Source organism: Pinus tabuliformis, chromosome X (genome assembly GCF_031772625.1).
Source record: "Pinus tabuliformis cultivar Carrire ecotype Pingquan chromosome X, CPIR1, whole genome shotgun sequence".
Lineage (NCBI taxonomy): Eukaryota > Viridiplantae > Streptophyta > Pinopsida > Pinales > Pinaceae > Pinus > Pinus tabuliformis.
Window position 1 is genome coordinate 1,065,905,590 of NC_142308.1, and position 14,276 is coordinate 1,065,919,865.

Sequence of the window (14,276 nt, forward strand, 5' to 3'; positions counted from 1 at the left end):
CACTGACGCGTACGTAATAAAGGTATAGGAACAGTTTTAGGTGAAGAATATGAATATGGGCGAGATTATTTTGTAAATAGATTTCAAATATTAAAATTTTAAAGATTAAAAACAGATGAAATTTACTTTCATATTGTTTATATCCTCTTACATTATCAACATAAAAATAAAAAAACATTACAACAATTCACAATTTTTATATTTATAACAAAATATAATATATATAAATATTTTATTGAATATATGGTTTTGCATTTTGCATATTAAAAATAAACGAACATACAATTTCACCTTGTGATTTCTTTATTGACGAGATACTTAATAACAGGAATTAAATCAATCAAATTGTTTATCTTTATCACATTTAATTATTTTTTCACATTTATTTGATGCAAAAATAACAACGGCTACATAGTAGCTAAGTACCTTGCTGCTTAGCTTAAATATAACTTAATGAAACAAAACAATAATAAAGATAAAAATTTCATCACAAAAATAAAAACAACTAATAAAATATTATATTTTTAATGTATCACCAAAAAATTAAGAAATATGACTAACTAATATTGTTTAAATTAAAATACATATATCTATATATGTGTTTTATTTTTATTAATATATATATATAATTGTAAAATATATTTTTAATATAATAATAAGTCACTTTAAATTGAAAATATTATGAAAAAATTATAATTCATAAAAATAGAAATAATAAAAAAAATTCAACCATCACAATTTCAGTAGCCGTGCTAATACTTATGCTTAACCCTATAGACTCTGCTAATATTTTTATCCTTAACACCATGGCCTTAATATTTTGACAATGAAGTCTTTGTATAAGGTTTTTTTTTTCAAATGTGGTTTATTTACATGCGATGGCAGATCAAACTCAGAGATTTATCTGCGAGCTAAATGAGCAGGGCCTGACCCTAAAATTGTCCAGAAAATTTTACCCAGAATTTCCTTATTAGAAAGATACAAACTCAACCAACTTAACTAACCTAGTCTTTACTAACCTAGTCTTTGTATAAAGTTAATCGTAACCATGAAATAGATCACTTGTAGAGATTGGTAGATTTGGCGGCACTTTGTTTTCTTTTGCGTAGTCGATGGACTAAGATTTTATCCAATCACAATGCAATTTTAAGATCTTTCTTACTTAAACAAACCCCATTCACAATTTCAAGCAATAATATACTCAATTTTATTTTAAAGATGTCTTTGGAGACCGTTACAATGGATAAGTCCACCTACTCGCAATGGAAATATCAAAATCTTGATAAGAAGCTCTACCTCTCATAACTCCTCTGGGAAAAATATGACATGACAATCACTATTGCAATAAAAAAGAAAGAAAACATGCTCAGGAGGCAGCGTAGCCATAGGTTCTTACAAATTTGTTCCATTAAAAGGAAAGAAAAAAGATAGAAAATATAGTTATTGTGTTAGTTGTTCATGACATGTTGTATATGGACTGCAACATTTCCAACACTTGTCTCATGGATGGCCGCTGATTTGGCAGGTTGCTTGTACACATTAACCCAATTCGCAACATACACAGCATTTGCTCTCTACAACGACTACTACCATCTTCAGCTTGTAGAATTCGGCAGTCCAATATCCCTTGCTCCTCCTCTTGCTGCAGGACCACTTCCCACTCCTCCCGCTCTCTGCTCATTATTTTGCTACGGATCCATCCCACGATGTCAAGACTTACTCCATATTCCACTTCGCCTGTCGCTCTCTTTCCAGTTACAAGCTCCAGAATCACCACCCCAAAGCTGTATACATCACTCTTTTCGTTCACCTTCAAACCCATGCAGTACTCTGCACATCAATACCAATACCAATACTTATTTTGTTTGATCAGTGAATATTACTTATATTACTTGAATTGCATCTAAGAAAACAAACTTCGTTTTTCGGAATAGCACACTATACTTTACCTGGAGCAATGTAACCATGAGAACCGGTGAAACCAGAAATTGTCAAACCATCCCCTCCACACTCTAACGGATGATGATGAGGTAATATTCTCCTTGCTACACCAAAATCGGCAATCTTGGCTCCAAACTCTGAGTCCAGCAATATATTACTCGATTTCACATCTCTATGCAATATTGGAGGACTGCAATTATTATGCAAATAGAACAGCCCACGAGCTACACCAACTACAATCTTTTGTCGCACTGGCCACTCCAATAGTGCGCCCATGGATTCTGATCCTCCATGAAGGCACTCGAACAGACTTCCATTTGGTATGTACTCAAATACCAATAACTTGAAATCCGATTCTGCATTTGTGATACAACACAGGAGCTTTAAGATGTTGGCATGTCTGATCAAACCCAGGGTCTCAACCTCTGCTTCAAATTCTTTTTTGTTTTTCATAATCTTCTTCACAGCCACCTCCTGCCCGTTCCGCAGAGTGACCTTGTACACTTTTCCAGACCCTCCAGACCCAATCACATTCTCCTCCGTCAACTGCTGGAGGATGTATCCCTCTCTCAGTTCCAAGCCATAGTGAAAATATGTCACTTCCCATCCCAACGTTGAGCTGGTTGGCTTTCCCACAAACAAAGTTCTCACTCTACTATTGTTAATGAAACACAAAAACAATATAATTGCCATTGCTATTGAGACTAAAAATATAGGCAAATAATGATGAAAATCTCTCTTCTTTGAAGAACATAATCTTAACCTGTACTGGAAAGCCCGATCACCACATAGGTCTGGATTGCCAAGAAAGCGATCTTTATAGGCCATACCCTGGAAAATGTTTGGAATAGAGCCTGACAAGTGGTTACCAGATACATTGAATGTGCATATTTGCCCCAATTCAGGAGGAATTCCCCCCACAAGTAGATTGTTTGACAGGTCTAGAATGTGTAAATTTGACACGGAGCCTAACCATGCTGGAATTTCCCCCTTTAACCGGTTGTTGGCCAGATTGAGTATAGTTAGCTGTCCCAACGAGATATTCCCTTTTGGCATTTCCCCAGACAGCAAATTGTGGTCAAGCTCGATGCTATTCACTGAAGGCAAGCGGAAAAGCTCCTCAGGAAGAGGCCCCTGCAGTTTGTTATTGCTTGCGCTAAAGTTAACGAGATTCCTCAGCTGCCCGATATGTGGCGGAATGATTCCACTGAACCGATTGTTGGCCATTTCTAACCTTTGCAGCTCCTTTGCTCCACCAATCTCTACAGGAATGTGGCCTTCAAACTTATTTGTATAAATCATCAACTGCACAAGTATTTGAGAGCTCCATAACGCCAAAGGAACCTCGCCACTTAGCTGATTTTGATAGAGTTGGACGAATAGCAGACTGCTACTGCAAGCGTCTAAGGACTCCAAGCTCCCAGTGAAATTGTTTGAGAATATAGCCAAACCATAAAGATTTCTTCCCTTGCACAGGTTTCTAGGCAGAGGGCCACTGAGATTATTTTCTGAAACATCAAGAAACCAAATAGGAGAATGTGTGCCCAAATCCCGTGGCAACAACCCGGTAAGCTTGTTACTTGAAAGATTCAAGCTTGTCAAGTTAGCGAGCATTCCTAGCTGTGCAGGGACAAACCCCGTGAGTCTGTTTTCCCACAAAGCCAGGTTACCCAAATGACTCAGATTTCCAATTGTTTCAGGAATCCTTCCATTCAGCTGATTACTTGAAAAGTCCAGAACACGTATGCTGCTTAGCTGGCCAATATTGTGCGGTATTTGTCCCGACAGCTGGTTTTTCCAAAGATGCAGTTCTCTCATCTTGGTCAACCTCATCAAACTGGCAGGGATATTACCCCACAAATGATTCTCAGAAAGATCGAAGCTCTCCAGCTCCGTTAAATTACCCAACGAAGAAGGGATTTTCCCTTCCAGACTGCAGTTTTTCAGCCATAGCTGCAGCAGGTGCGTCAAATTGCCAAGAACAGCAGGAATTGATCCAGTCAAGTGATTATTAGTTAGAGACAGTTTCTCCAATTTGGGTAACATGCCGAAGCCTTGAGGAATATCTCCAGAGAAGTTGTTATCGTCCAAGTACAAATTGCGCAACTCACCCAATTCATGGATGTGATGCGGCAACTTTCCGCCGAACAGGTTGGATGACAAATCCAACGTCTTCAAATGCTTGCAAGCCAACAGTCCATCGGGAAATGGACCATCGAAATGGTTGGATTGCAGTATCAAATCCGTCAGATTTTGAAGGGCGCATATAGCAGAAGTCAAGCGTCCCGTAATGAAAGTGTTAGAGAGATTAACTTTAGTAACGACACTGAATGGAATATTACAAAATACTCCAACCCAACCACACGGATTTTCATCAGAGGAATTCCAGTTGCTCAAAACATTATGTTTGTCAGTCCAATCCCTCTCTTTTATGCGAAGGAGTATTTTTCCTTCGTCAGAGATGGCATTGCATTGAAGCGCAAGTAGGCAGAGAGTGAAGAAGAGGAGGAGAGCTCTCAGCAATTTGGATCGGAAGGACTGCAACAAGCCTGAGCGAGCCATGGTTGCGGGGTGGTATTTCGGTGAGCTTGGGCTTCTTTTTACATTATATATATATATATATATATAGATATAGATATATATATATATATTTTGTCGTATTATAAAAAGAAATTACATTTTCAGATACTCAGTGGATGTTTGGGCATGCGATGATACCGAATTAATCGCCATGAATTACTGGTCTTGACTTTTCTATGGAGTTGTACGGTTATTGAATTACAGTGACTTGTCATGGTCAAACAAATTATTTCCACAAAGACCATTGTGAAAAAGTTCTCCCTTTGTGGAAAATTTGTTTAATGATCCTGACTTGGTTTTATAAATATTTTAATGTTTTCCTCGTTCAATGTTTTTATAAGAAATAAATGAGACTAAAAATATAGGCAAATAATGATGTAAATCTCTCTTCTTTGAAGAACATAATCTTAACCTATACTGGAAAGCGAGATCACCACGTAGGTCTGGATTGCCAAGAAAGCTATCTTTATAGGCCATACCCTGGAAAATGCTTGGAATTGAGCCTGACAAGTGGTTGTCAGAGACATTGAATGTGCCTAACCTCAGTTGCCCCAGTTCAGGAGGAATTCCCCCTACAAATAGGTTGTTTGACAAGTCGAGGTCCCAGGATGTCTAAATTTGAAACAGAGCCCAGCCACGCTGGAATTTCCCCTTTTAACCGGTTGTAGGCAAGATTGAGTAGAGTAAGCTGTCCCAACGAGATATTCCCTTTTGGCATTTCCCCAGACAGCAAATTGTGGTCAAACTCGATGCTATTCACTGAAGGCAAGCGTATAAGCTCCTGAGGAAGAGGCCCCCACAGTTTGTTATTGCTTACACTAAAGTTAACGAGATTGCTCAGCTGCCCCGATATGTGGCGGAATTATTCCACTGAACCGATTGTTGGCCATCTCTAACCTTTGCAGCTCCTTTGCTCCACCAATCTGTACAGCAATGTGGCCTTCAAACTTATTTGTATAAATCTTCAACTGTACAAGTATTTGGGAGCTCCATAACGCCAAAGGAACCTCACCACTTAGCTGATTTTGATAGAGTTGGGCGAATAGCAGACTGCTGCTGCAAAAGTCTAAGGACTCCACACTCCCATTGAAAGTGTTTGAGAATATTGCCAAACCATAAAGATTTCTTCCTTGCACATGTTTCTAGGCAGAGGACCATTGAGATTATTTTCTGAAACAGGAGAATGCGTACCCAAATCCTGTGGCAACAACCCGGTAAGCTTGTTACTTGAAAGATCCGAGCTTGTCAAGTTAGCAAGCATTCCTAGCTGTGCAGGGACAGACCCCGTGAAGCTGTTCTCCGACAAATAGAGGTTACCCAAATGACTCAGATTTGCAATTGTTTCAGGAATCCTTCCATTCAGCTGATTACTTGAAAAGTCCAAAAGACGCATGCTGCTCAGCTGGCCGAAGCCTTGAGGAATATCTCCAGAGAAATTGGTATCGTCCAAGTAGAAATTGCCCAACTCACCCAAGTCATGGATGTGATGCGGCAACTTTCCACCGAACAGGTTGGATGACAAATCCAACGTCTTCAAATGCTTGCAAGCCAACAGTCCATCGGGAAATGGACCTTCGAAACGGTTGGATTGCAGTATCAAATCCGTCAGATTTTGAAGGGCCCATATAGCAGAAGTCAAGCGTCCCGCAATGAAAGTGTTAGAGAGATTAACTTTAGTAACGACATTGAATGGAATATTACAAAATACTCCAATCCAACCACACGGATTTTCATCAGAGGAATTCCAGTTGCTCGAAACATTATGTTTGTCAGTCCAATCCCTCTCTTTTATGCGAATGAGTATTTTTCCATCGTCAGAGATGGCATTGCATTGAAGTACAAGTAGGCAGAGAGTGAAGAAGAGGAGGAGAGCTCTCAGCAATTTGGATTGGAAGGAGGGGAAAAAGCTTGAGCGAGCCATGGCTGCTTGGTATTTCGGCGAGGTTTGGCTTCTTTTTACATTATATATATATATATATATATATATATATATATTTATTGTCGTATTATAAAAAAATTACATTTTCAGATAGTCAGTGGATGTTTGGGCATGCCATGATACCGAATTAATCGCCATGAAAACAAAAAATCTTGACTGGTCTTGACTTTTCTATGGAGTTTTACAGTTATTGAATTACAGTGACTAGTCATGGTCAAACAAATTATATCCACAAAGACCATTGTGAAAAATTTCTCTCTTTGTGGAAAAATTGTTTACTAGTCTTGACTTGGTTTTATAAATATTTTAATATATTCCTCGTTCAATGTTTTTATATGAAATAAATGAATAACCTTATCTAAGTAAACAAATTATTATAATAAAATAATTTCAAAACATTTGAGTGCTTTGCTAACCCAATGTTTTATAAGAGATAAGAATAATTTATTCACTTTAGGGATAAATTATTATAATAAAACAACATATAGCTAGTATTTTCTTTGTTGCTTAATTTAATAATTGAATCTTCAATGATAATAGAATAAAAATTCATTGTAACTAATTATAATTGTAGATTTTAATTATTTGACATCAAACATGTTTTGTTTAATATAATTTACATGTGCATTGAAATCATGTCAATCTATTCCCATATAATTTTGCAAATACATATTGTTAGTAATATGCAACATACATATTAATAGTAATTTGCAATAGATAGGAATACAAAGTATTTGGAAAAAACAACAACAATATATCTTGGATGTGTGTTTATATTATGACAATGTCATTTTTTTAAGAAGTTTGATAATAAAGTTGGTAGTAATATTGAAAAATGGAAAAAAAAAACCATTATGAAAATTAGATAATAAAAAAATGTTAATAAAAGACGACAGAAAAATTTTGTAACTCAAAAATAAAAAATTTCATGTATTGAGACAAGAAATAACCTTAAAAAATTACTTAAACATAGAACACCATTTCGTAGAAAACCCCATTTTGGGGAAAAACCACGGGAAAGGGTTTAGTAGATTTTGATTACCACAATGAAAATCTTTATACATTTCATTCACTTCATTCTTTCTCACCTATACATTTCCTTTTTTTACTCAGACCCCTATATATACAAATATTTCATTATAATACCATGGGTACTAACAACTTTGACTTGATTTGATCTCATTCCTAACAATCTCCTACTTGAGACCAAATAGAAGCTTGAGTTGAATGTTTTTGACAATGTTTTCTCTTCTCAAAATGGAGGTTTCTGTGAATCATGATTAAAGCATAACTCTTTAGAATAAATCACATCAAAATTTTATGATCGATGTGTTTCGAACCCATACAAGCTTATCCCCAAAATTTGTTTTCTCTTCTCAAAATGGAGGTTTTTGTGAATCATGATTAAAGCATAACTCTTTCGAATAAATCACATCAAAATTTTATGATTGACGTGTTTCGAACCCATACATGTTTATCCCCAAATTTTATGATCGATGTGTTTCAAACCCATATAGGTTTATCTAGATTTTTTATAGTGTGTATTTTCTCCAATTGTAGTAACACATCATTTAACACTTCACAGATCCAATTATATCGAACAACAATGCACTTTGTCTTAGAATGGTATGCTAGGTTTTTTGTTAAATCAATAACACTCTCACTATCACAATGCAACAAATATTTATCTTGTTTTAGTCCCAACTCTCCTAAAAATATTTTCATCCACAACATCTATTTGCAAGCTTCTGTGGCAATGATGTATTCTGCATCGGTTGTGGAGAGGGCCACTAATTTCTGCAATTTTGGCATCCAAGATATTGTTGCTCCTGTAAAAGTACATAAATAACCATTGGTGTACTTTCTAGTATCTACATCTCCAACCATGTTTGCATCTGTATATCCTTTAAGAATAACATTATTTTACCAAAAGATAAACAATAATTAATAGTACCTTTGAGATACATCAAAATCCACTTCACTTGCTTGCCATTGTTCTTTGTTTGGATTTACAAGGAACCTGCTCACTGCTCCCATTGAATGTGCAATATCTGGACGAGTACATACCATGCTATACATCAAGCTACCAATGGATGAAGCATAAGGGAATTTGCTCATTTCCTCCTTCTTCTTGTCACCATAAGGGCACAAATCAACAATAAGTTTAAAGTGTGATGCTAAGGGTGTACCAACCAATCTGGCATCCTTCATATTGAACATGTACAACACCTTTTCAATATATTTTTCTTGTGACAAGCACAACTTTCCGTTCTTTCTATCACGTATAATCCTCGTGTCCAATATTTGTTGTGTTAGACCTAGATATTTCATTGCTCAAGTCCTTCAACTTATTATTCATGTTCTTATCATGCCCCGTCTGGTTTTTATCATGTTCTAATTGATTACAGGAGTTACATAAGCTTTGTAAAATTAACAAGCAAGAGGTTTTAATTGGATTTGCAACAAGATTTTTAATTTATGAAACTTGGTAAAGCACATTCACACAAAATTACCTATAGGAAATTTAATTTATTTCTAGTAAAACACATTGACATAAATCCCTTATTTTTCTTTTTGTTGGCATGAAACCACAAACTTGGCCCATGCAACAATAGCACGAGCTAAAGCTATGGTTTCGTTATATGAAATATAATTTCCAAACGCCAGACAACATAGACTCATGTAAAAATATTTACAATTTTTGGCATACCATTGAGAAAATGATCAAATTTATATCATTATATATAACGCATTAAAAAAAAAAAAACCTTCTTGCGATTGTCATAAAGTTTAATGTAGATACAAATTCTATTTTTATTTTAATAGCCACATACCACAAATTAACTACTTTTTGCATCTCAGACTGCATTTTGAAAGAGCTTATAATCTCTTTCAATATAGCTTTGATTTGACTGGAGGTCTAGCATTCAACACTAGACTTTGGTAGATGATTACATAGTACAAAGAGTAATGCATTATTTCTTCAAGAGACCAATTTTTCTATTTCATTGAAACTATTCATACTACATTTCAAAGGTGTGCACTCACAATCTAAAATACATCTTTGATTTTTTTTGGTTCTTCAACAAAGTCATAATTCAATGGAAAGTGGTTGTAGGCATTGGACTTTGTAATTATAGAAGCTAGGCGCCATGGAATCATGATACTTTTCAAATTGTTAATAATTTTGATGCGTATGGTGGAAAGGGCCAGTATGTTTAGTGGGCTCATAATGCTAGGCTAGATGATGCTTGTGATTCTTGCATTAGGTTTTTTCTATATCGGGGGAGGGAGGGTTGGAGAGGAAACTATAGTAGTATAGTGTAGCGATGGGAATGGTGATTAGAGAAGAGAGGAAGGGAGTGGGGATGATGTTAAGATCCCACAAGAACCACAGGAAGGGACCTTCGAAGAAAGGGTGATCAAAGCAGAAAGGAACAGAGCGAGGTCAGTGTTCAGATCCCACAGGCACCACAGGAAGGGACCTGCACACTTTGGCAACCTTGACTACGAAGAGTGTAATGGCTACATCAAGGCATTGTCTCTAATGATATCCATTACCAAAGGTGGGGTGCCCCTCTTTTGAGGGTGACTTTCAGGAACCCCTTCCACTACAGGAACCAAAAGGAGATTTTCATCGTAGCCAAGGGTATGTATATGGGTCAGTTCATTTATTGTGGTAAGGAGGCCAATTTTTGATATTCAGTCTTGGAAACATGGCTCACAGACCTGCTTCCTATTATGTACCTATTCCCATTCCCATCCTAAGACTTAATATTCAATGATGCTATGTTATCTAAGACATGACTAGGATACCTATTTTTTGTTATGTTTTTGTTTGCATTCATGTTTTGAGATTTGGTACATGGATAGGAGATATGTTTGCTAATATGTCACAGTTGTGATTCCCATATGGAGATTTAAAATTACATGATAAAATTCATTCAAATTGATAGCATAATGTAACAAATTACAACACCATTGACTAAATAGAATTCAATGCTTAAAAAAAGAGACTAGAGTATAGCAATAGTTTGCACTGGAGTTTTTTCAAAAAAATTTGACCAAACATAATTCAATGCTTATAAAACTATTTAGTTGGCAAAAATCGAAATTGACACATAGCAGGATAGGAAAAAAAAATTTGCAGACAGTGTTTCAAAACATTTTTGTCACTATGAGCAAAAAAGGGAATTCATCTGCTTGACATGAATGTTTTACAGTATGAATTTTTTTTTGGCTGAACATAGTGATGTTCATTGTTCCTTTAGCATTGACATTTAAGGTCTATAATAAGCTAGTGTATTGTTTTAGCAGTTTTATCATCCCTACATGAGGAAAAAATGGTACAAAGTTCTAATGTTTGCATAAATAGAAAATTGAGCATTTTGTATATGACTAAAAACTAAAGGTGAGAGAAATAGGATCATACTTGAGGAGAGAAGAGAAAGTTGTTAATTGGAACATTGGGTTATTCTATTTTGTTTGTTGTCAACATCTGGAATCTCATTGTTTCCATTGAGAGTGAAAAGACCATGTATCTATAAATTCCAGAGCATATAAATTGTTGCTTTTTTTTTTTTTTTTTTTTTTTTTCTGCAGGTATTCTTGGTAAGACATATTAGCTAATTCGGGTAGTAATTGCTTTAGAACTAGCCTATTTCTAAAAAAAATTTGTATAATGTTGTTATCGAGAGTTCTTATACTGTAATTGATAAAATGTAGAAAGAGAAAACAGGCTTTTTGTTTGCACTTAAAACAAAATATTGGAAGATCTTCTATCATTATAGATGTTGACATTGGGAAACTGCATACTGCACAAACATGTTCAAATAATGTTGAGTGTGCATTTGCAATGACAAGTATTCCTTGCAGCTTTTAGAGAAGAAGACTAGTTAACAAATTTGTAATGAAAAATAAGTAATTGTCATATGAAACATAAGTAGGTTACTGAGTATGAAGTTACCTGAATCTGTTTGTCAATTATTTTTTTGAGGTCTTGTTGTATCTCAATATTCAAATGCGTAATGAATGTGGCATGCGTTGTACACATTTCTTTTCCTTCATTTATTTTCTTTTTGTTACATTTTTGAAGAGCATAGGTGAAATATATCCACTTTGCAACCATTGTTCCATTTCATTCTAGATAGGTGCAAAGTTTTCGTTTTCGAATAACTGTAGCTGTAGTAGAAAGAACCCAAAAAACAATGTAATTTTTCAAATTGCATATACACAATAAGATGAAATGTGTAAGACTAATGGATGAGTGGTGCAAGGATGAGCATGTTACCGATGCATTTTCCTCTTTAGAGCTTTTGTCTTTAATTTGCAATGTATATTGCATCTCAACTTTTTGCACTGTTGTTACAAGTGTTGCAGCTGTTGCAATTGGGAATGTTTCTATGATTTTTTGCAATTGTTTTTTTTGTTGAATTGGGAACAAATTTTTATTCTACACAAACCGTGTTAATGTTTTATACCGTACTTGTGTTGTCTTGCAACAGAATGCGGTAAAAATAACCATAGTCATAGTTTTGTTTTGGTGCAATTTGTAAATTTGTGACTGCAATTTCTTTTCCTAAGAATATATTTTAACCATGTTTTTCAATTAGGTCACTTGGAACAACCATTGTGACTGTCATCAATCCTTGTTGATCAGTCAAATCAGAATGCATTATTTGAAGACTTTTTATTGCTTTGTCCGAAAATGTGGTGTATACTACCATGGCATCACCATGAAATATTTTCTAATATTTGCGGATGTCCAGTTCTTCAATTAATATCAGAATCATTTGCAATGCATTTGGGCTTTGCACAAATCATGCAAATTAGAGTCAATTACAATGAGACAATGTTGATATGTATATGGCAGATGTGAAAAATGCACATATGGCAGATGTGACAGATGCACATAAGTAATTTACATAGATTGACTTGTCTTCCTGCTTCTTTATATAGTTATTTTCCTTGTTCTGATATGGTGGTTTTGTTGTTGTTCAAAACTGCAATATTTTTGTTACAATGCAAATGATAATGGGAAGAAAAATGTAATTAGTAATAATGGATAAACCCTAACTATTATATATATAAAAATAAGGGACAAAAGACAAGTAGAGATGATATTTCTAAATAATTACCTTTTTGATTTTTGCTCATTGCATCTTTGATCCATTTTACTTCTATATTAGAAAGGAAATTGCATTAGAATCTTTCTTTGCATATGCATTCAATGGATGGTTGCAAAAGGACAATAGTAAATGGTTAAGCTTCAATGTAAACAAAAAGGGGGAAAATGACCTAGTTGCAAATATGGAAAGTGTTCAAAATGTTTTATGGTTCATTTTCATATATATGGTCCATTATGAAACAAATTGTGTCATGGTTTGACCAATATGTATCTATCTTGTAGATCTTGTAGCTATGTTTTATGTTAGACCATACATGATCAATGAGTGATGTGTGCAAATAGGAATTTGTATCTAGAAGGAAATGAAGATTGTGGCTATGCATATAGTCTATTAGTGTTTTTGTTCTATTGTTTCTTTGACGCATGTTAACATTGAAATATCCTACAATGAGTATTGGTTCACCAATAGATATATTGTACAATGTTTCTTCAATAATACTTAGTATATTTGGCAATGTAGCATAGGGTGCTACATAGATAGTGACAATTTTGATCTGCATTCCCTGTAGAATGATGTTTGTTATCTATGCTTCTACATTATCTTGTTCAAATTTCATATGTTCAAGGATTGTTATGTTTTGTTTGAAGCATATCAATAACCCATATTTACTATGGTTAGATATGCAAGTGAAGGTTTTGAAATTTTGTTGCAGTGTATTTTGTTTCAAATGTGTCTCTTGTAAACACAAAATGTCAGCGTCCATTAAATCATAGTCATCGAGTACATCGTTGATATGGGTTTCTAGGTTACGAGTGTTTAAAGACAAAAATGATGTGCATGGATGTGTGTGCAAAGACTGATATTTGTAATCCAATTCCCATGTTGCATTTTGTCGTAGACGGTCCATTTTAGTTGCTATTTTTGTTTAACTTTGAAGTTTCTTTTTCTATAAAGGTTTTAACAGGAACAAAGATTGCATGTTCCTAACATGAGACAAGGCTGTGTAGACTAATCCATGAGTCTGTTTTCCAGTAGGATCAAATGCAATGTTGTCTAGTGTGAGGCCTTATGACCTATGTATTGTGCGTGCACATGTTAATTGAACATGGAATTGATTTCGTATTTTGATATAGCATGTCTTTGTTGAGGTGTTATTGGCTTTTCTTTTTGGAATATAGGGATCCAATCTTTGGAAATGCCTTCACTATATAATCTAGCCAATTTTCTTTCTTGGAAATCTCCTATGTTTATATCGAAAAAATTGATCCATATGAAATCAATATCATTTGTTCTTGTATAGGCTTTAATGATGCTTCATTGACAAGGCCATCTTGTGAATCATAATTGCTAGCACAGATTTCATCTAACATATTTAATTTCATGACTATTTCTAGAGGAAATGTTTTTGTATGTTTATGTGAAGGAAAAACGTCATGGTTTTATTCTTCTTGGTCAATTGCATTGATGGCAATTTCATCAATGGGAACAATAGGAAACATTTTCTTGTTGTGCAAAGCAACATCTTTATTTTTATAAAAGAGAGAGGGGAAAGTAGGGCCAATAGGTGCAAGCCTAACAATTTTTTTTTTCAAATATATCAAATCATTTTTTGCTTAAGTGTTTATTTGCATTCTATTTAAGATTGAGATAAATTTATCATCTGTTTGATGCATTGTAATATGCAATTC

At 34.8% G+C, this 14,276-nt stretch overlaps 1 protein-coding gene across 1 annotated transcript; it reads right to left on the minus strand.

Moving 5' to 3' along the window:
- Positions 1-1,456: 1,456 nt before the first annotated feature.
- Positions 1,457-4,503, minus strand: LOC149143499 (uncharacterized). The gene is made up of 2 exons (XM_089451849.1): positions 1,950-4,503; positions 1,457-1,830 (listed from the first exon to the last, which is right to left on the minus strand). Exons 1-2 carry the CDS (start codon positions 4,501-4,503, stop codon positions 1,457-1,459), a joined length of 2,928 nt encoding a protein of 975 aa, XP_089307975.1.
- Positions 4,504-14,276: the final 9,773 nt, after the last annotated feature.